The sequence below is a fragment of the Meles meles genome, chromosome 8 (assembly GCF_922984935.1).
Source record: "Meles meles chromosome 8, mMelMel3.1 paternal haplotype, whole genome shotgun sequence".
NCBI classification, from domain to species: domain Eukaryota; kingdom Metazoa; phylum Chordata; class Mammalia; order Carnivora; family Mustelidae; genus Meles; species Meles meles.
In genome coordinates, this window is record NC_060073.1 from 52,003,475 (window position 1) to 52,029,531 (window position 26,057).

General features: G+C 37.9%; 1 protein-coding gene across 3 annotated transcripts in view; it reads right to left on the reverse strand.

The window, feature by feature from the left end:
- The window catches only part of SWAP70 (switching B cell complex subunit SWAP70), a 96,440-nt gene that overhangs the window by 17,491 nt on the left and 52,892 nt on the right, over nucleotides 1–26,057 (reverse strand). For all 3 annotated transcript variants that reach the window (XM_046016883.1, XM_046016882.1, XM_046016884.1), the window contains exons 2-4: nucleotides 23,487–23,627; nucleotides 11,322–11,495; nucleotides 291–518 (exon numbers count right to left, since the gene is read on the reverse strand). In XM_046016883.1, the coding sequence (XP_045872839.1) occupies nucleotides 291–518; nucleotides 11,322–11,495; nucleotides 23,487–23,519 (435 nt within the window). In that variant the 5' untranslated portion in view covers nucleotides 23,520–23,627. The remainder of the gene's footprint in view (nucleotides 1–290; nucleotides 519–11,321; nucleotides 11,496–23,486; nucleotides 23,628–26,057) is intronic.

The window sequence follows — 26,057 nt, forward strand, 5'->3', positions numbered from 1 at the left end:
AGGATCTTTCGGATCAACAAATATGGCTGCACACATAACATTAAAGTACTTCAAAAATAGTTAGAAATGTGTTCACTTAACCAGTCCTTTCAAAATAGTAATTTCCCAATGGCGAAGTGTACTTTAAAATTGTACCAGTAATTTTTTTAAATTAAAAAGATTATACAAGACTAGGAAAATAAGAAACTTTATTCCTGTTCTAATCAGTGTAAAAGTATAAATGACTTGTACTCGATGAAAATGTCTTTTTTCAAACATACATTCTAAAGATGAGGAGATAGCATTCTTACCTGTTTCAACACATCTAATATAAGCTCATTAAAGACTTCATTAATCGCCATGGACACTGTCTGCCGATCCATGCCTTTGCTGAACTGTCCATTTCCAATAAGCTCAATCAGTTCCCACACAGAAAGACCATCTTTACTGTCATCAAAGTTGATTTTATAATGTTCAAATTGTTCTTGCTGCCAACCTCCTCCCATAGCTTCTGTAAGTTTCTTAAGCAGGTATTCAATCTGTACAAAGAAAAATGTAAAAGTATTCCTAGTTAAAAAAAAAAAAACTTTTAAACTTAGGTATATATCTATGTTACTTACACTGATATGGTCAACTTAGGAAATTTTTTTTCCAGTTACAAAAGCATATCTTTAAATAATCATGATATTATCATGGGGAAAAGTACGGATACACTGGTCTTATATTAACCTTATAGAACAAGTAAAGGTTTCAAAAACTGATAACCCTCTAAAAGTACGGTGTATCAGTACGCAAACTGCATACATACAGTACCATACACAAACTAACTGATGTGATTTTATTACTCTCTGTTGGATGAGTATTTCAATATACCAGAATACTGATTTTACTGAACTAATATGCAAGTACTAAATTAAATAAGATTTCAAAAAATAAATAAATAAATAAATAAAATAAGATTTCAAAGTAGAATGTACAAGTTAGTCCTCAATTTACAAATTTTCCACATAACCAATTATTTGAAAATTATAATGCTTCCTCCCATTATAACGTTGACAATGTTGGCAACAATGGCTGAACTTCTAGCCCAGGCTGGAAAAGCTTATGAAATCCTGAAACGCATACCTTTGTGTAGAAATACAGTAGAAAATATTGTTATTGAAACAGCAGTAGATGAATAAAAGAGTGAGGCAGTAATACTCACTGAATGAAAAATTGGTATCTTATCTTCCAGAAAGCCTAGGTTTCCTACAGCGCTCTTGAATTCAACAGGTCCAAAAATAAAGGAATGTATCACTTCTACCTTCCAAATGGCTTCCCCTTCTATTATTGATTTCAGCTGGGAATACCACCATTCATCCATGCCAATTCTTGTTCCCCACTCCTTTATACCAAAAATCAGTGATAATAACCTACTGCTTTTACTTCCCTAGATCAGTGTTTTTCAAACTGTACGTTATAACCCAATATAAAATCGATGTATTAGGTAATAACCACCATTTTCCTTAATGGAATGAAAATATTTGAGTTCACCTCAAATAAATGTTAAATGTTTTGTGATAAGTTTGGCTTTGTGGTGTGTCTATGTGTGCTGGGTCATGAAATAAAAACTTACGTTCCTACGGATTACAGTCAAAAGAGAATGAAAAAACGTTGTCCCAGCAGTTCTCAGATCCATCCCTTCCTAATCCATCTGCCTTGGTTCAGCCTCCCAATTGGTATCCTTGACTCCAGCATTGCTCCCTTGCATCTATACTGTTAGATTCTTCTAAAACACAATCTGAGCCTGTCACCTCCCTCTTTAAATCCTGTCTTGGCTCTGTGTCACCTCAAAGATGAAGGCCAAGCTCTTCTGCATCCCTTGGTGAGCACGACCCTCCCAGCCCCACCCCGGCTTACTATCTGTCTCCAACATGTCTTCCACCACTGCAGACACCACTGCGACACTGCATGTCGCCCACTGCAGACTTTACACTTCAACATACACAGATCAGAGGTCTCAAGCTTATTCTGTAAAGGGTTAGGTAGTCAATGTTTTACGCTTTGTGCATCTCTATTATAATTTACTCTTTGTTTTGGTTGGGTTTTTTTTTTTACACTTTAAAAATGTAAAAACTATTCTTAGCACACGGGCTATACAAAAATAGGCTATGGGCTAGATTTGGCAATGAGCCATAGTTTGCCAATACCTGCCATAGATTATAAAGAGTTTACCAACTTAACACACTTTTTTATGCTTCTGTGCCTTTCCCCATCCTGTCCTCTCTGTTTTGAATACCTCTCCTCATTTCTATATCCAGCTAACTGGTATCCGTTCAAAATCTGTATCATGTAGGATATTCCTACTTAAGTGAGATACGTGGAACAATGGCAACAGCACCACTTAGAAGCCTGTTAGAAATGAAGAATCTTGGACCCTACCAAAGACGCAAAAATCAAAATCTGCGTTATAACAAGAACCCCAGGTACTTCCCTATGCCCACTGATGTTGGAAAAGCACTGCTCTAGCAAAACTGCTCTGACCAACCCTAATCCAGGTCAGGTGGTCTTCTATGTCACTGAACTTAGCATACTATACTGAAATCATCTCTTTACTCATTTTCTTCCTTACCATTTTCTGAATTCCTTATACAAGGGACCATGTCCCACCCATCTTTGAATCTCCAGAAATCAGCATCATACCTAGAATGTGGTAGAGCTCAATTAATGTTTATTAAACTGAAATAAACTAAGCTAAGCCTCAATTTTTTCATCTATGAAATGGACATAGTAACACTTATCATAAAGAACTACTATGGGGATAAAATGAGACAAGTACTAATTATTTTGTATAGTGTCTGACACAGTATGTACCCCATCAACGTTACTTTCTTTTGCACTGAGTGAGTGGTGTATTATTCAAACATTTAAAATTACATTTTAGGGGACACCTGGGTGGCTCAGTCAGTTAAGCGGCTGCCTTCGGCTCAGGTCATGATCCCAGGGTCCTAGGATCAAGTCCCACATCAGGCTCCTTGCTCAGAGGTGAGCCTGCTTCTCCTCTGCCTCTGCCTGCCACTCTGCCTGCTTGTGCTCTCTCTCTGACAAATAAATAAATAAAATCTTTTAAAAAAATAAAACAAAATAAAATTACATTTTAGAATGCATTTATGAAGTAACATAAATGAAGAATGCAAAATTAAATTTACTTATAATTTCCACTGCATAAAGAGTACACAAATATTTGGACAAATATTAGAGGAAAACATAGAAACAGTAAGTCTAATTTGTTACAGATAAGATTGTGAGTTAACTTTTCTTTCTTTCCTTTGCACTTCTGCTAACTTGGATGTAATGATGTCTGTGAAATAATGTATTTTAGCAGAGAAAGAATGCCAACGATAGGAAAAATGTGCTTGCAAAGAAATGTACATCCACAAAATATCACAGAGTCAAAAATATCAAGAGTTCTATGGATTTAATTTGATAGAATACTATAAATAAGCCCTCTAGTGTGGAAATGATCTTCTCTTCTAAATCTAGCATATGGTAGGCAATCAACAATGTTTACTTGTTGGAGAAAAAACACACTTAGATCTTTCCTTTCTCTTGCTGGAAACAGATCATGTACTATTAAGCTTATCAGATGTTATTACTTTCTTGGCTTTTAAATAGAAGTATAGGGATGGGAGAGGGGGGCTGGCTATCTCAGTCCGAAGAGCATGTGACTCCTGATTTCAGGTCGTGAGTTCAAGACCCACGATGAGTAAAGCTTACTTTAAAAAAAAAAAAAAAGTTCATTTGCACCTGGCCAGCACAGTTGGTGGAGCATGCAACTCTTGACCTTGGGGTTTTTAGTTCAAGCCCCACGTTGGGTGTAGAAATTTCTTAAAAATAAAATCTTTTAAAAAAAGAAGAAGTAGTAACAGGGATAGTCAGTGGAGGAGAGAGAAAAAAAAATGGTCAACAAGACAGAGAAAGAAGAGAGGAGGAGAGAATGGGGCAGAAAAGAAAAGGAAGAAAGACTATCAACAAGAAAAGATTAAAGAGAGACTAGAGAAAAAGTCAAAAAGGACATTAAGATAAATAAATACCCAAAGTAAAATATCTTAGAGGCATTAACATGCACAGAAGTTCACTCTCCCTAATGCAGCACAAAGAAGGGCCCAGGCTGTCTGATCACAAGTTTCAGTAGTAAAGCCAACGGAAGGTACGTACATGCATATGGTCACGTGTACACACATGACAAAAAAATGGTGCATCCGAATGACCATTCATACTACAGTCAGGAAACAGCCTCAGCTTTTTCTCACATACCACTGTGAATACACCCAAGTCCCTCCCACTCCAAGCTTCAGTTCCTCTTGTATATGGAATGGGCTTTTATAATGTTAGTAACTCAGACTGCCTGTTAGTAGCAAACGCAACTCTAGAGGCAGCCTCCCAGGTTCCTCCCGAACCTTTCTGAAGGTGCATTCCCAAAGCCTTCTGAGTTTGTCATCAGCACTGAGCATCTGCCTGGACTGTCCCAGGCAAATTATCTAGATTCATTTCCTGCTGACTTTCAACACAATCATATACTTATGATTAGCAAATAATTGAAGGACCTCTTAATTCATTATATTGGGCCAGGGAGACAAACATTACCATTCTCAACTACTCAATTATACTAAATAATAAATCACGTGCCACCATGTTAGTCTCAAGTGGCCTGCATCAATTCTAAGAGCTCATTCAGTTTCAGGAAGCAGCTTACTTCCTCCTTCCAAGCAAGTTTCACCAAAAATAACAAAGAATAAACTTTCAGGCTGCATGTGATTTTTGAGGCCTTTGGCTCCAAAAATTATTTTGTTAAAAGTTCTTTCCCTGTCATCATTAAAAAACGGCCTCCACTGGCTTAACAACAATTCAGGTTTTATTTCACTAAGGGTCTCTAAAAACTATTTTAGGTTTGATATTTAATTGCATCAAGACAATTCTTCCAAATAAGCCCACAACAGACACATCCTGTTTTGTTCTTGGCTCTGTGGAAAATGAATACTAATGAAAAAACTACCGACACACATTTCCAGGAATATCATTTGACAAAAATTACAGAACCATCTTAAACAGGAACATACTGTACCTTGACTTCTACATGATTAACTCACTTAAATATTTATTTAATATTTTGACTATTTTATATATTTTTAATATATATATTTAATATTTTTTAGTATTTTAACACTACTTTCTAGGTGATGGGAAACAGAGTCAAAAGCAAACATTTACACAACTTATGTCATTCATATAACTACCACTGTTATTTATATCTTTTATAGCATTAATCGAAGCTAGAGAACAAAATCTTAGTTAAAAACATTCTAGACTTGGGGCGCCTGGGTGGCTCAGTGGGTTGGGGCCTCTGCCTTCAGCTCAGGTTATGGTCTCAGGGTCCTGGGATCAAGCCCCGCATTGGGCTCTCTGCTCAGTGGGGAGCCTGCTTCCCTCCCTCTCTGCCTGCCTCTCTGCCTACTTGTGATCTCTCTCTGTCAAAGAAGTAAATAAAATCTTTAAAAAAAAATTCTAGACTTAAACAAAATACAAATAATCATTATGATAGATGAATGACTAGAAACATAAAAATCACCTTAAATGTATAAAGCCTAAAAACTGTTGGTAAGATTACAAATTAAATTCATATATACACTCGTGACAAATTAAGACATTATATTCCAAATTTTGTTTTTAAAATATGCCTGTCTTTACATTAGATTTTATTAATGTAATAAAATCTAATAATTCTTAATTTTTATTAATTAAAATTAATAAATTTATTAACTAGTCTAAAACTAATTCAAAGCATGTTTTTAAAAAAAGTTACTAAAGTACTTAGGAAAGAAGCAAAATGTAACAGACAATAACCACTTTTTTATTTATTTATCTGTCAGAAAGAGAGAGAGAGAGAGAGAGCAAGCATGCACAAGCAGGGGAGTGGTAGGCAGAAGGAGAACCAGACTCCCCACTGAGCAAGGAGCCTGATGTGGGACTCGATCCCACCACCCTGGGATCATGACCCCAGCTGAAGGTAGACGTTTTAACTAACCGAGCCACCCAGACGTCCCCAGACAATGGCCACCTTAAGAAATATTATGATTCAATATTTTCCATAAAATAGTGTGACCTTGAGTTTACAGTGCTTGGTCCAAGGACAAGAGATGTGCTAAGAGCTTAATAAATACAAAGCTGTATTTTAAACTTCAGGAGGCTGGTTCAGCAACCGGACAAAGCAATTCCACATAAATCTCTCCCAGTGATTCCTTCTTTCCCCACACAAGTACTCCAGGCCACAGAAAAATTCTACATCTAGGCAGAAATGCTGAGAGAGTTAAGGATGTCAAAACAGAGTAAGTCCAAATAGTATCACTGACAATGTATGCTGCCTGCCTATTCTAAATAAGTCAAAGAGAGGTTATTCCCCTTTCAACTGAAATTAATTTGTTTAGAAAGAGGACCGGGGTGGGGGGGAATCTAAATATTCTAACAGCTTGGTTTTTTCCCTAAATGAATAAAATAATATATAAATCTAATTTAAACAAATAAAAAATATTTTATATAAATAAATACTAGATAGCATCTGGTAAAAATAAGAAAAGAAAAAAGAAAAGACAAAAGAAAAGGAAAGGAAAGGAAAAGAAAGGAAAGGAAACGGAGCAAAGACATTACTATCGGCCCGCAAAGATAAAGTAAGAGACCTATACCACCTCCAGTGCCAAAGAAAACCAAATAAATTGGGGCACCTGCGTGGCTCAGTGGGTTAAAGCCTCTGCCTTCGGCTCAGGTCATGATCCCAGGGTCCTGGGATCGAGCCCCGCATCAGGCTCTCTGCTCAGCGGGGAGCCTGCTTCCTCCTCTCTCTCTCTACCTGCCTCTCTGCCTATTTGTGATCTCTGTCTGTCAAATAAATAAACAAATAAATCTTTAAAAAAAAAAAAAAAGGGAAAACCAAATAAATTTAGAACATAGAGTAACTACAAAATGTCTTTTTTTTTTTTAAATATTTTATTTATTTGACAGAGAGAGAGAGAGATCACAACCAGGCAGAGAGGCAGGCAGAGAGAGAGGAGGAAGCAGGCTCCCTGCGGAGCAGAGAGCCCGATGCGGGGCTTGATCCCAGGACCCCAGGATCATGACCTGAGCCGAAGGCAGAGGCTTTAACCCACTGAGCCACCCAGGCGCCCCACTACAAAATGTCTTAAAAGGCAATACTGGAAGTTTTATTAGCATAATTCTTTCAAGCAACAGCTAGGTTTTTAAAATGCCATCAGTACATATTTTTCAACACCTAACAATATTCCATTCCCTTCTATATGTCTCTGTATTAAGCTAGACAATTTTGGTGTGCAAGACTCTATGGCACATTTTATTCCCTACAGCTCCTTTACCATACATGCACTATTACATCATTATTGTTACTAACACTAAGAAACTGTTCCCACCACTACAGTAAAACTGTGTTCTACCTGATTACCAATGACCACCTAATTAGTAAATCCAAAGGCAACTTCTTACTCATCACCCTCTAATTTTTCTGTAATATCTAGTGCCAGTAACTACTTTCCTGCTTCTTAGAATTTTTTCTTTCTTTGGCATCCATGACTCAACACTCTCCCAGTTCTCCTCCCACCTTATATAGACTATTCAATTCAGCTTCCTGTATCAAATCTACTTCCTCTTCCTGCTACAGAAACAGTCCCAAAGTTCTGTCCTCAGCCCTCACTTCTCCCACAACAGTTTCTTCTTCCCTGATCTAAACTACTTCCATGGCTTCCCAATCTCTGTCTAAAGTCCGGGCCTCTCACAAGCCCTAGAAGTCCACTTGCAGTTGAATACAGGACAGCTCCACAAATATGTTCTACCTAAAATACCAATATACCCAACCCATCATCAGACACCATATCCCCAACTTATTCATAATCCAGTCATTCATTCATACACACATGCGTGTGCACGCGCGCACGCGCGCACACACACACACACACATTTAGCGAGCACTTATCATGGGGCTAGACACTATGCTAAATGCTTCACATCATCAAATATTTTAGTCCTCACAAGAGTCCAATAAATAGAAAAGTTTTCCCCATTTTACAGAAGGGGAAACCCAAAGAGCTGAAGTAATCTCTTCAAGGTGACATAGTTAAAAAGTGGTAGAATTGGGATTAAAATCAGGCAATCTGATTTCAAAGATCATGCTTTTTTTTTTTAAGGTTTTTTTTTTTTTTTTTTTTTTGACAGATGGATATCTCAAGTAGGCAGAGAAGCAGGCAGAGAGAGAGGAGGAAGCAGGCTTCCTGCAGAGTAGAGAGCCTGATGCGGGCTCGATCCCAGGACCCTGGGATCATGACCCGGGCTGAAGGCAGAGGCTTTAACCCACTGAGCCACCCAGGCGCCCCTCAAAGATCATGCCTTAAAAAACCACACTATATTACCTTCTGATTGTCAAGGCCTGAAACTTATCCATAGTCCTAGACAGCCAAGCACTATGAACTTCGTCCTGTCACCTCCGGATCTCTCCCATCTGACCTATTCCACTCCCACTGACATTACTAGACTTCAGTCCTCAAATACCAGTTACCTTCTCTCAACTTCCCATCTCCTTTCTCTCCGTATTTCATTTATTTACTTGTCACTCTCTTGGTTAAAAATCATCAGTGGCTCAGAGTTCCCCACTGCCTACAGGATAAAGTTAGAACTCTTCCTAGCCTCATCTAGTACCACTCCTCTTCATAGCCATCATGTTCCAGTTAGAAAGGGCATGTGTCATTCTTTTTGACTGCCTAGCATCTAATCCCCTTCTTATGTCTAGGCAATTCCCTACCACCCAATATAGAAGCTAAAAATCCAAATGGATCCTTTACAGGCCTGCTTTGCAGCTACCTCATGGTACCTGACACAGGCCATACCAATCAGATGTGTTATCCCGACTGAACTGGAAAGTGGGCACAGAGAATTCTCTCTGGTAGCAAGAACAACTACAGGAAGACTGGAGTCCTGGGCCACACCAAGTGTGCAGGGCCAGAGCTGTCCCACAGCACAAGTACAGTCCCCACCCTCTGGAGGCAGCAGCATTTTCCTTGTGATTCCTCCCTGGAGTGACAAGTAATGATCCAGACTGATAGCATTCAAACCTGGTTTCTCAGCCACCATGACCACTCTGTGAGCTACCCAATATCCTTTCTGGCATCACTCAGTCCGTCCAGCTGTTTCTAAGTAAGCTTCCTGACTTGCTCTTCAGACAAGCAGAATACCTCACTAAGCTCAAAACATGCCCTTTGCTTTCCTGACTCACATGACATTCCCCCCTGTTTCTTCCACCCAGAATTCTTCTCCATGAGTCAAAATTCTCCCTATCTTTTAAGACCCAGCACAAGTGCTACTTTCCCCATAAACATAAAAGCAAACATTTAATGACCACTTTCCAAAGGCCAGGCATTATCCTTGTCCAATCTTCACAAGAACAGTAGGAGACAGATACTAGCATTAACCCTGTTTTATAGCTGAAACTACAGCAAAAACAAACAGTATATATCACCCAAAGTCACATGGCTAGTGAACAGTGACAGAGCTACAATTCATATCCAGGAAATCTGATTGCAGACTCCTGCTCTTAACCAGGGAACAGCAAATAACAGCCACGGATCAACTCTAGTCCATTAGTCAAACCTGGTTCATGGCATGTCTGTATACATCTAAGACCTAAGAACAGTTTCTGCATTTTCAAGTGGTTGGGAGGGGAAAAAAAAAAGAATAATGTTTCATGATCCATGAATATTATATAAAATTCACAAATTCACATTTCAAAGTCCGTGTTACTAAAGCACAGCAACATATGGTCTACGGCTGCTTTCTTACCATAACAGCAGATTTAAGTAGCTGCAACAGAGACAGTGTGGCCCAAAAGGGCACAAAGCCTCAAATACTTATTGTCTGGTCCTTTATGGAAAAAAGTTTAAGACTCTACTTTCGCCCATTCGATTACATTGCCTCTTACAAAGCTTTCCTTCCTTACTTCCCCACGCTGGAATAAATCTTTCCCTTCTCTGTATTTGCATGGCCTTTGCACCTCTCTTATAACAGGTAGCCTATTTTGCTTTGAATTACACTTGACTTACTTCTTTCCTTGAGCAGACTACAAATTCCTTGAAGGCAGGAAGTAATCTTTTTCACTCTGCATTCCTCTTGGCACCTTGCTTATTGTTGGCAGTCAACAAATGCTTGCTGACTTTAAATAAAGTACTGCAGTATGATTTTCCTAACACAAATATGAATCACAGAAATCACAGACTCTGTATTGACAGGATGGGTAACAACAGGCCCCCTCAATCACTGCTGGTAGGTGTATAAATCGGTACAGTCTTTCTAACAGGCTATACTGCCTGTTCAGCAAATACCTTGAAAGTGTGTTTTTTAGAAGTCTGAATCCCACTGCCGGAAATATGTCCTAAGGAAATAAGCAGCCTAGTGTGTAAACATGCAACAACAGTAGTCCCAGCAGCTGACACATTTACTGAGTACATCTTACATGCCAGGTACTAAGCTAAGTCCTTTAAATGCAGAACTTCTAACCCTTAAAGGTTGTGATGAGCCCCATTTTATAGCTGAGTAAATTAAATAATTTGTCAAAAGTTAAGGAATGACAGATTTCTTTTAAGGGGAGCACTATAGCTGATTATAATTCTGTGAATTAATCTTTTCTATACTTACTACTATAATAAGCATGCATTACATATGTGATTTTTTAAGGCAGTAAGATAGCACAGAAACCCTCCTCCTGTCTTTTTTTTTTACTTTGGAAGCTCAGGGAAAGTAAGTCAAAACAGAATAAGCAAATGCCCTTTTTCATTTACTTTGGAAAGCACAATAAAAAGTCACCGTTCTGGACTTAGAAACGAGGATAGTATTTCCTCACACGAAACAGCCTTGAGAATAACACTGTGGAGTCTATGCTTTCCATATATCATCACTCAGCCAATTTTGCCCTGCTCTCCTAAAACGCCATACTGGCTTGCCAATATGTAAGTAGACAGAAAATTATGTTGTCTTGTACTGAATAAAGACTCTGGATATGAAGACGGAGTCCTCTATAATTATAGCAATTTAGAGAGGAAAAGTCCCACCCTGTCTGCAAATCTCCAAGGGTATGACATGACCCCAAATCACTGAGTTTTGGACTTTTTGGACTCAGGCTGTTTTGCCTCTGATCCAAAAACACTAGTCCCAGATCTCCTTCTATGTCTACACTAAATTAGCACAATACTTCCACGCTAGATCTATTAAGAGCTATGATGACCACATAAGAATTTCCTAGGGCCACACCTTACCTCTTCTGGCACAATAATTAATGGATACTTGTCCTCAGATAAAAAGTTGAAAATGACCCATATTTTAAATGCATCTTCTTCTGTAATGAGCAGGGGACTCTTGGTGAGGTTCTTTTTAACACAGAGGGTCCAACACATCCTATTGAATTCAATCTTGTCAAAGTTGTCTTGGACCTAAAAAAGAATGAGTTAAAATTAAAGTGAAAAAATTCCAATGAGTGAGGAAATATTCCAAAGTATGCAGGATATAGGCCAAGTAGAACAGATACAGGTTTCCATTTTAACCAATCCAATTAACCAATAAGCATTTTCTAAGTACTTGCTTATGTACCACACTTTCAAAAGCCCAATTAAGAATGTTATATTTAGTGGGACAGTAAAGTAACATTTACCTGTCCAAATCACTCACTTGGCACATAAAATACTAGCTTGTTGAATAGCTATTTTTTCACATGTACACATTCTCTTCTAAATAAAACTACCAACCCTGGTACAGAGGAGTGGAGAATGTCAATTACTCAGTATGAGCCATATGCAAATATCTCATCTCTACCTGTACAGTCAAAAAAGACATTTTCTTTTTGGGGGGAAGGGAAGCTTTAATTGAAATTCTAAAATGACAGTCCTGCCATACAGTCATTCAATCATGCATTCAATATTCCCTCAGCATCTACCATGAGCCAAGTACTATGCTACAAATTAAGGATGTAAAGATTAGGGGCGCCTGGGTGGCTCAGTGGGTTAAAGCCTCTGCCTTCGGCTCAGGTCATGATCCCAGGGTCCTGGGATCGAGCCCCACATCGGGCTCTCTGCTCCACGGGGAGCCTGCTTCCTCCTCTCTCTCTGCCTGCCTCTCTGCCTACTTGTGATATCTGTCTGTCAAATAAATAAATGAAATCTTAAAAAAAAAAAAAGGATGTAAAGATTAAGAACTGGTCTCTGCTCATAAAATATTCAGTTTATTAGGGAAAATAGATATGCAGCAGACAAATTCTAATATAATACCATGTATAATGCAAAAGTTTTTCCCTCATTCAACAGATAATATTTAGATAGTAATTATTATCTGCTAGGGATAATGCAAAGATACTTAATATAATACCAGCCCATATCTCCAAGTAATGTCAAGACAATTACAATATAGTGTGGTAAGTACTATAATAGAGGTAAGCGGAGGGTTCTGTGGGAACGCTGAGAAACTAATCTAATCTTAAGAACTGGGCGAAGATTTGCAGAAAAAGTGACATGATAACAGAGTAGTGTCCTAAAGGATCATTAAATATCAGTTTATAGTCACTATGGAAAACAGAATGGAGGATCCTCAAAATAATTTTTTTTTAAATGCCATATGATCCAGCAATTCCACTTCTGGGAATGTATCCAAAGGTAACAAAAATGCTAACTCAAAAAAATATCTGCATCCCCATGTTCCTAGCAGCATTATTTACAATAGCTAAGACATGGAAACAACCTAAGTGTTCATCGATAGATGAATGGATAAAGAAGTTGGGCTGTATCTCAATCCTAGGACCCGATCAGGACCTGAACCAAAATCAAGAATCACACACTTAACTGACTGAGCCACCCAAGCGCCCCTTACAACCTACATTTTAAAATCCATATTCTGGGACAATAAGGAAAATGTACTAGAGAAGGCAGAATGGGTGGCAGGACAATATGAACAACGCATTTCTTTTTGGAAAGAGAGAAGTGTTATGTGTACCATAAGGAAGAAGTCACTAACTGACAACAGTGAGAAATTTCTCTTGATCTCTACCTAGAATTTGTGGTGGGCACACCAGTTCCCCAGGAGTATGACGATATCCTTTGTGCTCTGTTTTCAGTACCCTGTCTCAGTCTGGCACCATTTCCCACAGCCCAATCGTACACAATTGATCCCATGAAGGGAAAGCAGTAGATGCTGCCGCAGCTTCTTTTCCTTTTCTTTTTTTCTTTAACACCATTTATGAAGAGTTTTAGTGTGTATGTTTGGCATTTTATATGCAGTTTCTGACTTAAACTTTATAGTAGCCATGTAAGGCCAAATATTGCCCCTATTTTACATATCAGGAAATAGAGGTTAAGAAAAATTGAGTACTTTTACCGAGTTCACATGGCTTGTAAATCTGAGGAAACAAAAGTTCAGAAAAACTGAATACCAAGTTCACCTGGCTGGCAAATATAAAAATTAGAGCTTAAATCAAAGCTCAAATGCTGTATCTTTCCACTATGCTAAACTGCTTACAGAACTCAGGAGATGGAGGACCTCTATGCGATAGAAGACATCTCTACAGGACTCGTTTCACAGGCCACCACCATCAACTCTATCCACCTGCACCCCTAAAAAAACACTTTGGGGAAATCACATGTATACAAAAGCATGTAGCCTTACCCTGAAGAACAAGAAGTGATTCTACATGTATTATCTGATGAATTATAGGGTTCCTGAGGGGGAGTGGCTAGACTTATGGCTAGAAAAGCAAACAAACCAAATCACAAACAGCTTTGTAATTTTAAGAAACAGACAATAAGAAACCCCCAATCGAAGGGTTTTAGAGCAGAGAATGAGAACAGGTCATCAGCTGCCCTGATTACTACTTTGCAGAAAGATGGTATTTGAGGCAGACCTTGAAGTATATGAAGAGTGCAAGGGAGAGTATTACAAAAGACAGAAAAGGAAATGGCATGAGCAAAGGTATGGCAGAAACATCACACCAACCAAGTTTAGGGAACAGTCACAGGATGGAAGGAAAGATAAAGTTTTCAATTATGAGCATCTTCAACCTGAAGGTGTAAGATATTTAGATGGAGGTGTCCAGAGACAAACAAAGTGGAATGTAACCTAAGAGAAGAAGCAGATCTGTGAATCAACTGTACGCTCTTGACAACAGAAGCCATGATGGTCAATGAGATCACTGACACAATACATAAATCGAGAAAAGAGATGGGATCAAAAAACAAAACCTCAGGGCATATAGACATTTATGAAGCAAGAAGAGGAAGAGGAATTATGATGACCAAAAGAACAATCAAAGTGGTAGAAGAATCACAAAGATACGAAAATTGAGTGAGGAAATAGTTAAAAAGTTTGATCAATAGTGCCAAATACTAGAGATTAAAAAGGAGTTGTTTGAGAAAAGACCACTGGTTTTGCAACTTAGTGGTTACTAGTTACCTTCAAGATAGCCAAGAATTTTGGGTAAAAATCAGATTGCAACGACATCAGAAACCAAGCAAATGCTCCATAAATTTTCCCAGGACATAAATAGTGGCTTTTTGATCCAAATCCACCACAAAACTTAATTTTAATAAATTGTCTGTTTGGCTCATTCCTTTCTCTAAAATTTAATGCACTATTCTTTAGTTTAATCATGCTCAAGAATAAAAACATACTAAATGAAGGCATTTACGTATTTTTTAAAAGTACAAAATGAGATCATGTATGAAAAGCCCATGGCTAACATCGTACACAACAGTGGAAAACTGAGTTTTTCCTCTAGGATCAGGAACAAGGCAAGGATGCCCACTCTCACCACTTATATTCAACACAATACTGAAAGTCCTAGCCAGAGCAATTAGGCAGGCAGGCAGGCAAGAAGGGAAAGAAAAGGGAAAAAAGAAAAAAGAAAAAGAAAAAGGAAAGACAAGACACGACAAGACATAACAAGACAGAGGTAGGGAGGGAGGGAGGAATGAAGGAAGAGAGGAAGGAAGGGCACCCAAATTAGAAAGGAAGAAGTAAAATTACCTTTTTGCAGATAACGTGCTCTTTCTTATATGAAGAAAACTCTGAAGATTCCACAAAGAAAACTTGTTAGAACTAATAAACAAATCTGGCAAAGTTGCAGGATACAAATCAACACTTAAAAATCAGTTCTGTTTCTAGACACTAACAATAAACAATCTAAAAAAGAAATTTTAAAAATCCCATTTAGCATAGTATCAAAAAGAATAAAATACTTAGGAATAAACTTAACCAAGGAGGCAGAAGATTTGTACATTGAAAACTACAAAATGTTACTGAAAGAAATTAAGGATGACATAAATAAATGGAAAGACCTCCCATGTTCATGGATTGGAAGACTTGCTATTGCTAAAATGTTCACACTACCCAAAGCAATTTAGATTCAATGTAATCCCTATCAAAATCCCAATGGCATTTTTTTTTCCAGAAACAGAAAACATCATGCTGAAATTCACACAGAATCTCAAAGGACCATGAATTGCCAAAATAATCTTAAGAACAAAAGTGGACATCTTATACTTATACAAAATACATCACAAGGCTACAGTAATCAAAATAGTATGCATAAGGAGAGACATATAGACCAGTAAAACAGAGCCCAGAAATAAATCCTCATGTATGTAGTCAAATGATCTATAACAAGGATGCCAAGACTATACAACGAGGAAAAGAGTCTCTTCAACAACTGGTGCTCGGAAAACTAAGTATCCATATGCAGCAGAATAAAATGGGCCCTTATCTTACACCATATACAAAAATGAATGCAAAATGGAGTAAAAATCTAAATATAACACCTGAAAATAGAAAACTCCTACAAGAAAACAGAGGGGAAGAGCTTCACAATACTGAAATGGGCAATGATTTCTTGGGTATGACAAATTATAGCACAGGCAACAAAAGCAAAAAGAACAACTAAGACTACATCAAACTTTAAAACTTCTGCACAAAATTAAAGTAAAAAATAGATTACTTTAATTGGCTCTATTGTTGCCCAATGGTGAACCAGTCCTTGCCCATCACAGAAGTTACACTCCAGGAGCAGGGGTCGAACAATACAGCAATAACCTAACCATCTACATGATGAAAACTCTGGTAAATGCTAACAAAGGGAAAACACAGGAGAGTGTAAGAACACTTTATAAGACAGCAAGTAAGCTCTGGGAAGGGCAGTGTGCTACCTGGAGAAACCTCCCTGAGGAAGTGACAATCAAGCTGAGACCTACAGGATGAACAGGAATTACATGCATTTTAAGGGTGGAGGAAGCCTTACAACAGAGGAAGCGACATGTCTGAAGGCTCTGTGGCAGGAAGGGTCTTGGTAATATGAGGAACAGAGAGAAGACCAACATAACTGCACTGAAGTGAACAAGAAGGGGAGAGGAAGAAAAGGAGGCTGGACAAGGTGGCAGAGGTCAAATCGAACAGGCCCTCCATGCCATGATAAGGATGTTGGGCTTCACCTAAAAACACACGCCATTGATGGATACGGGCACAATACTTAATGCTTGCTAAATTAAAATAAATCTACACATTGAGAAGATTTCAAGGTCTGTTCTAACTATAAAAGGTCTAGAAATCTATGATTCCATACTCCACCTCATCTAAGATTACAAACTGCTCCAAAATCCCAGTTTACATCACACATAATAAATCGAAAGTCTCACATCTTTTAAAAAACTGATAATGGCTGCCAGTGGTTTCAAGGTATCCAAATGGAAGATAATATCCTAGTAAGGAATATGTAGAATTGTTCTCATTTTCAACATATTTCCTTTTCACTGAACTCCATACAAGATAGAGATGCTATTTATAGACCTCAATTCTAACTAAAGGACTTATTTACAAAACTAAACACACATGTTCTTTAAACTAGAATTTTCATCCAAACCAGCTCAAGACTAAAGTTCCTGTGGCACAGACAGAGTCCTCAGAAGATAGGGAAATTGGCCAGTTTGATGCTTTGGAAATTGACTGTAGAATTTGTTTTCTCAGAAAGTATTCATACTCTCTTGGGGTACCTGGGTGGTTCAGTGGGTTAAAGCCTCTGCCTTTGGCTCGGGTCATGATCCCAGGGTCCTGGGATCGAGCCCCACATTGGGCTCTCTTCTCAGCAGAGAGCCTGCTTCCCCCCCTCTCTCCCTGCCTGCCTCTCTGCCTACTTGTAATCTCTCTCTCTCTGTCAAATAAATAAATAAAATCTTAAAAAAAAAAGTATTCATACTCTCCCATCAATAATTATACTTCAAATAATCTATCCTAAAAAGAGAATCAGAGTCAGGTAATGATTTACTTAGAATAGTCACTATTGTTTATAAGAGTAGTGGAAAAAAATAAAATATAAGCCCACCAAAATTGGCATAGTTATAAAGCCACAGGACAAAATTATCATACAGTCATTGAATACCACTTAGCAGCTGGGTGACCTGAGGCAAGTAATGTAACCCAAAGCCCAGTCTCTTTATCTTTAAAATGGTAGTGATGATGGTACTTAACCCATGGAGCTGATATAAAGAATTAATCAGAACACTTGTTTAAAATATTTAGCAGAGGGGCACCTTAACTGACTAGTTAAGCATCCATTTTTTTTAAATATTTTTTTAGGGGCGCCTGGGTGGCTCAGTGGGTTAAGCCGCTGCCTTCAGCTCAGGTCATGATCTCAGGGTCCTGAGTCCCGCATCGGGCTCTCTGCTCAGCAGGGAGCCTGCTTCCCTCTCTCCCTCTCTGCCTGCCTCTCCATCTATTTGTGATCTCTCTGTCAAATAAATAAATAAATAAATAATTTTTTTAAATTTCTTTTCAGTGTTCCAGAATTCATTGTTTATGCACCACACTCAGTACTCCACGCAATACGTGCCCTCCACAACACCCACCACCAGGCTCCCCCAACCTCCCACCCCCCGCCTCTCCAAAACCCTCAGTTTTGGACTACTACTACATAACTCTTAAGTAACAATGAAAGAAAAAAATAACACAGGCTAATAAATAAAAAGAACTGTACAGAAACGTGTTTTTGGGTAGTTGAGAGCAGTAGGACTTCCTAATAAATGACAGTTGTTAGGCACCCATTTGAAGACATTCTGATTGCTGATGATATACGGATTCAAGCAACAGAAATCTGAAACCTCATTTTATGGAAGAACTAGAACTGACATGAACAGCAAGCATCTGGTATGTCAGCCTAGGAAAACAGAATGCAGAGGCTACTAGCCTCTAGAGAAAGGACATTATATTGAACTAAAAAGTTTCTTTTTGCTTTTCTTCCATCTGTATGTATGTTTCCAAAAAGCCAAAAGCAAAAAAGAAAAGGATTATTCTAGGAAAGCAGCAAATTCCCCAATAAGACTAGGCATCTTGCTAACAGATTACTATTGGTTTTAGTCATTAATAGCTCAGACCAACCCTGAACATGTGGAATCAGGAAAAAGAACTGAAAATGATTCAGACCCAAAAGCCTAACAGGCTATTAAATCTCATAAAAGAATTACATTGCCACATAAATATGCTGAAGCAGAATTAGCTTTTGTTGTAATCTATTGGGGCTCAATAGTAAAAAGGTAACAAATACATTGCTTTCTTCAATTATTCACTGTCAGATAATCCAGGTATAATGTCTCTTTGCAAAAAAAGAGAGGGGAGGCTCATAAAAACATTCTTCCTAAATGTTCACAGAATCCCATTCTTTACTAAAGAAGGAATTTAACAAAAAAGCAAAAAATAAAAGTTAACACCTGGGGAAGGCAAAATATTTGATACAAGAACACAGGCATATTAATCATTTGATGTCTCAGGAAAGCTGGAAATAAGTCCTACCATCATGAAGAACAACAGGAATATGATTATCTCTGAAGAAGCAAATACAGAAATCAATTGGAAAAATTAGTTTTTAGAAAGTGAATTTCAACATAATTTCTCTCTCAGTCCCAGCCTCTTCAGAATAATTAACCTAGGCAAAGGCAAAAAAAACCTCTAAAACCACCTGGGGAAACGTGATGAGAATGAACAAACACTAAAGAACAACAGATACTAATTAAGAGAAAAGACTCATGTTAAAACTTTTGAGAAAAAACCTAAGAGAACTAGAGGCTGACAGAGTTTGAGATTCGTCAGAAGAGCTCTTAAGCCTCTCCCCCTTCCCCTATATACCCCATAATTGGAAAAACATTAATTCTTAAAGGAAGTAATTAATCCCTCAACAGTACAGTAAAAGAACACTGATGTAGAAATTAACTGGCTCAGGTTTAAAATCTGTCTAACCCTTATTAGTTAGGCAACCTTATGCTCGGTTTCCTCCTGAGTTAAATGGGAGTAAGAATTCCAGTTATACATTACAGGATTAACATGAGGATCAAATGAGATAGTGTGTGATACATATATGTGTGTGTGTGTGTGTGTGTGTGTGTGTGTGTGTGTGTGTGTGTGTTTGTGTATATGTATATTATGACACACACAGATATGTGTATCACATCTTGCAAATTTAATCATTATTTTCCATTTCTTTTGCATAACCAATTAGAATCTCTAAACTTTATGTTAACATTCTCCAGTCACTATTGGCACTTTTTCAACCAAGTTTCAAAACAAGGCACTAATCTTTTTCAATTTAAACCCACACCATGGAAACCTTGGCTGCTTTATTTGGATTGAAGGACTGGCAAAATTCCACTCCAGGTGGCTAAGCAATAATAAACAAGAACTTACTGTTTCATCATATCCTCATTCATTTTGAGTAAGTTTTTCTCCAAACTTAGTAGCTAATTTTGAACTTTTTAAATACTGCTATATTTGCTCCCTCAATTACAAAACTTTAAAACACCTAAATACTAAAGGGAAAAAAAATTTTAAAGCTTAAAATTCAAGGTATTTAATAAAAGTTACACCAAGGAGAACAAAATACAGTATTAGGGTACCACACTTTGAGACATGAAACCATGTTTTTCTATCCACTGGCCCACCCCACACAAATTCTAGCACTAAAAAGGCAATTTTCAGATTTCTGAATATTTCCCGGTACATTCTATATTTTACTAACAGATGCAATTCTGCTGATTGTTTTTTAATTTGGGGGGATGGTAGAGAGCAGCAGGAGAGGGAGGGAGAGACTCTTAAGCAGGCTCTACACCCAGTGCAGACCCCAAGGTAAAGCTCAAACTCAGAATCCTGAGATCACGATCTGAGCCAAAATCAAGAGTTGGGACGCTTAACCAACTGAGCCACCCAGGTGCCACTGACTGTCTTTAATTTTTAAGATTAAACACACTCACACAGCAGGTCATCAAATATTTGTGGAATTTAAGACATATTTACTTATAATACAACTACAGAACACAAATGAACTACTTCATCAATGAACAGAACAGCACCCAGGAAAAGCTCCAGAAAATAGTACCACATCATACTATGAAATTTTGAGACCTCACAAATCAGTTTCCATATAATCTGATTTAAAACACTTTTAAAGATTTATTTATTTATTTATTTGAGAGAGAGAGAGAGAGAGAAAGTTCACAGGCAGTTGGTAGAGCAGAGGGAGAGGGAGAAGCAGACTTCCCGCTAAGCAGGGAGCCTCCTGCAGGGCTTATTCCCAGGACTTCCGGATCATGACCGGAGCCAAAGGCAGACACTTAACTGACTGAGCCACCCAGGCGACCCTAGACATTTTTTACTGAAATATAATTCACATACCATAAAATCTGCATTTTAAAGTATACAATTCAATAGTTTTTAACATGTTCACAAAGTTTTGCAACTACCATCACTATCTAATTCTAGAACGTTTTCATCATTCCAAAAAGAAACCCCAAGCCCATTGGTAGTTACTCACCATTCCAACCTCCCCTCAAACTCTGTCAACCACTAATCTACTTTTTATCTCTATCTGTTTGCCTATTTTAGGTATTTCATATAAGTGGAATCACATAATTTGTGGCTTCTGTGAGCCTTATTAAATCTTGTATTTCATTATGATATGATTTCTCTTATTTTCCTAATTATTAGGCATGATCAAAGCAATGTTATCATCTCTACAGGGAATATTTCAAAAACATATAGCACATATACACATTAAACAAACACAAAGAGCAGAAAATTGTATTGTGGGGCATCTGCGTGGCTCAGTGGCTTAAGCCTCTGCCTTCTGCTCAGGTCATGATCTCAGGGTCCTAGGATCGAGCCCCATATTGGACTCTCTGCTGAGTGGGGAGCCTGCTTTCCCCTCTCTCTCTGTCAAATAAATAAATAAAATCTTAAAAAAAAAAGAAAACTGTGTTGTGAGGCTGATATGGAATAACAGACACAGGTACAAAGAATACTACATAAATGAACACACTGTAATCTTGATAACATTTGCAATAAAATTTCTGAAAAACAAGCAATTTTTTATATTTTAAGATTTTATTTATTTGACAGAGAGAGAGCACAAGCAGGGGAGTGGCAGGCAGAGAGAGAGGGAGAAGCAGGCTCCCTGATGAGCAGGGAGCCCAACACAGGGCTCAATCCCAGGAACCTGGGATCATGATCTGACCTGAAGGCAGACGCTCAACCAGCTGAGCCACCCAGGCACACTAAAACATGAGACTTCTTAAAAGAATCCTGGGGCGCCTGGGTGTCTCAGTGGGTTAAAGCCTCTGCCTTCAGCTCTGGTCATGATCCCAGGGTCCTGGGATGGAGCCCCGCTTCAGGCTCTCTACTCAGCAGGGAGCCTGCTTCCCTTCCTCTCTCTCTGCCTGCCTCTCTGCCTACTTGTGATCTTTGTCAAATAAGTAAATAAAATCTTTAAAAATAAATAAATAAATAAATAAATCCTCACCAACATCTTGACATTTTCCAAACTACTAACTTAGTATCATAAATTTTAATTACTGTACTTTACTATGATAAAAAGATACTGAATATAAAAAAATGTATACATATACAGCAATAAAAAATCCAAAGAAACCATAGAAAAAATATGTAAATAGTTGTGGTATTTAGATGATGGGAAAATATGGTTTTTAAATGTTTTTTTAAGTTTATTTATTTAAGTTATCTCTACACCCAACATGGGGCTCATACCCACAACCTCAAGATCAAGAGTCACATGTTCCTCTGACTTAGCCAGCCAGGTGCCCCTAAATGTATTTTCTTTTAATTTAAAAGTATTATCACCATCACTTTTTGAAAGGCATTTTTAAGATATATCCAAAAATTTCATGCCTGATGTTATAAATAGGCAAAGCAGGAATTTCCCAGCCATTCATGTGATTATATAATTAATTTCATGCCTAAACGAAGTGTAGACAATATGGAAAAATGACACTAATAGGGTGCCTAGGTGGCTCAGTGGGTTAAGCCTCTGCCTTCGGCTCAGGTCATGATCTCAGGGACGTGGGATCGAGTCCCGCATTGGGCTCTCTGCTCGACGGGAGCCTGCTTCCTCCTCTCTCTCTCTCTGCCTACTTGTAATCTCTGTCAAATAAATAAATAAAATCTTTTAAAAAAATGACACTAATATATTGTTCAGTTAAAAAAAAATTTGAAGAAGTTTATGTATAGCATGATCTTAGCCCTATGGAAACAAAACACTACATATTATGTATATGGATATTTACATGTATGTATTTTAAAAGATTGGCAAAGATATTCACCAAACTGTTAAGAGTGGTTACTCCTGGAGAGTGAGACTAGAAAGAGTAAAGAGACATTCACTTTTTATTTCATATATTTTTGTATTAACTGCCTATTTAATAAACTACGCAACCTTTCATAATTTTCAATCACCGATTTTATTTAATTATTTGAAGGTGTCATCAGTTTATTTTCTTCTAAATAGAAACAGAAGTACATCAAATTCAACACATTCTTCTGTCAATTTTTAATTATCCAAACCAGAAGAGAAACTGAACATGGCAGCCATGCCAATAGGTTATATTTGGCTTCCAAATTCATAATAGGTTTTTGCAGCATCTTTACTCTTTATATATCCCAGAGGGAGCCTCTGAGTGATACCCTGAAAAATCTATGATGAAAACGTTGCTGTATAATAGCTATTTAGTAAAGATATTTAATATTACCTTTGGCATTCACATTTTACCCTAACACACCCATGCATTAACAATCATTGCCAATACATGTGGAACCAGAATTTAAAAAGGAAGGGGGAAAAAGCACTCTAAGAAGACATTACAGACTAATACAAAATACAGCTCTTAATTTCAAAAAATGAGCCAAGTTGTAAAATACCAAACCAAGTTTAAGAAGACAGTGGAGAAGAGGAAGAAATAGGAAATGTCAGTCTCCCATTCTTTCTTTTGTTTCTGACTGACTTATCCTCCTGATGCCTCACACCTGAACTCCTTAGTGAACTCACCAGCAAGGGGCTCTGGGGCCCACTTGAAATGTGCAAATCAAACCACTCTGTAAGCAAGAAGACATCAGAAGCATACCTTTTCCAGAATGAACTTGTTTAAATACGGCATGTAGCCCTGATTGGAGACAGGACCCTCATCGTCATCCCGGAAGTGCTCTTCAAGGGCAACGGGGTCATGTGGAACCTTCAGCACCGTGCACAGGTTATGGGAAAGGACCTAAGGGGGAAAGAAAGTCGTTTAAAGGCAACCACAAACCAACATATGGCAGCTTCACTGTCTGAACACTACTGGCTGCTCCCTACCCTAGGGAGAGAAAGATGGAGAATTAGCTAACAAATGCTGGGCTGCCTGCTCCTCACTTGGTTGTTACCTCATTCCCTCCCCAGTTCTGGCTCACTTCCAAGTCTCTTTAACGTGCCTACAATGAGCTGGCTCCATGCCAGATCTGTGACTCTACACAGGAATAAAGGGAATGGTAAGGGGAATGCAATCAATGAGACTATGACAGTGCTGGGCAGTGAAAGGTGGAGCTACGCTTGTGGTGGGCACAGCATCAAGTACAGAGAAGTTGAATCACGACGCTGTACACCTGCAACTACTAGACACTGTGTGTCAACTAAAAAGAAAAATGTTGACATATCCATGACTATAATATTCCTTAGAGTTTTTTTATTACTTGGCCCACATTAGAAAGAAAAAAGGGTTGAGAAGGGCCAAAAGAATGTTTTCAAAATTAAATTCCCCAGGTAGAGCAGTGTCCATCAGAGCTGTATGAGAAAGAACATGGAACCAGGCAGCTGCAGCCGAGGGTTCTGGACAAAGTGACTTGCCAGGGCCAATCATACCTTTCTGGGCTCCAGTGTTCTCTCACTTGTTCCAACACAAAGGGCCAAGTTAATATACAAAGGTACCAAACATTATTTAGCAATCTCTAAGTGTCCAAATATCTCTAAAATCCTAGGATACTAGACTGTTTTCAGCATGAGCATAAAAAACCATAAATATAAAAAGAAAAAAGAAACCAAGGGCCTGGTTTAGAAGAAATAGGAGAAAATTTATGCAAAAATATCTCAGAAGTCACCAAAATAGTTGAAAGTATTTTGTAGAAAATTCGCATTCCATCTATAAAGCGTTACTGATTTTGGCATAACCTGAGCTCATAATCAATACTCAGGCAGTTCAAGTAGCAGTTTGGGCTCTCTGAGTACTAACCTCATTTTGCACTAAATGAAAATTTTATAGTAAAACTTAAATCCCTCCCATTTTCATTTGTGCATTCTGAACAGGTCAATTATAGAGCTCTGGCTGTACTTTAACAGAGAATCTTACCAAATGTTAAATCCCAGGTTAAAATACCACCTACTTTTCTCAGCCCTACACATTTAATCACTTGAAGAACCACAATCATCTCGATGCCATTAAGCAAGTCACTTTTTTCTGCATACACTTGTTTCAGTTAGGATTTTTTGAGATTAAAAAAAGTAACCTATAAAAAGAATATTTGCATATCTTCTCTCTATATTTGTTTTGTTTCTCAAAGCTTCCTTTATCTGGAGATCCTTTTCAACATGCTCTACTGGTTTTAAGGAAGTAAGTAAAGTAAAGGAAGTAAATTCACAAATGGTTATAAATGAAGTAATGAAGACTTTTATCAGCCCCTACAAAGCAGGCTGTGTTTCTCAAGCAAAATCTCTATTTGCCAATAGTAGAGCACATGAAAAGAGCACGGTAGAGCTTTTGCTGAAGAATCTTGCACCACAGTCAGGAAATATCTATTTAGGTTTCTGCTTTCTCTATTTACCTAGTAAAACTTATGGAGTAAATTACCTACTTCCAAAGAGGTTTTGTGAGTGAGGATCAGCTTCAAGTACGTAAAGCGCTAAAACCTATAAAGCACCATAGAAATGGAGTTTAGAGAAATAAGGAGTGATATTCTCAGATCAGGCTCAAAGGTCATTCAAATCTGAAATCATTTGGGACTTCAATCAAGTAAAAATTCCCTACCACTGGTTAAATTATGACGCATTCATAAAACGTTAAGAATAAGGAAGCTCACTATCTAGTGATATGAAAAGATCTCTAAGATAAGTGAAAAAAGCAATATGCTTAAGATTGTGTTTAGTGTGCCGTCTTTTATGTAAAAGAAAAAGAAAGAAAAATTAAGAAACTAGCAGAGCGGCACCTTGGTGGCTCAGTCGGTTGAGTGTCTGCCTTCAGCTCGGGTCATGATCCCAGGGCCCTGGGATCCCGTGCCAGAGTGCCACATCACGCTCCTTGCTCGGCAGGGAGCATGCTTCTCCCTGTCTGCTGCTCCCCCTGCTTGGGCTCTCTCTCTGACAAATAAATAAATCTTAAAAATAGATAAATAAATGTTCTATTTCTTTAAAAAATTAAAAACTCTAGCAGAATATATATAAGAAACTAATAATAGTCGGGGAAAGACTAGCTTGGTGGTAGACCTGAGGAAGAAGACTTTTCACTGCACCTCCTCTTTTTCTTAAGCTTGAAAAAAATGTTATCTAATCAAAAATGTTCTATTAAAAAAATTAAACATTTTTAAAAAGTGGGTGATATAAGATCATACAGCTAGATCTATTTAACTTCGAAGTCTATATTTTTTCTTTCACATTAATCTACTCTCTAGAG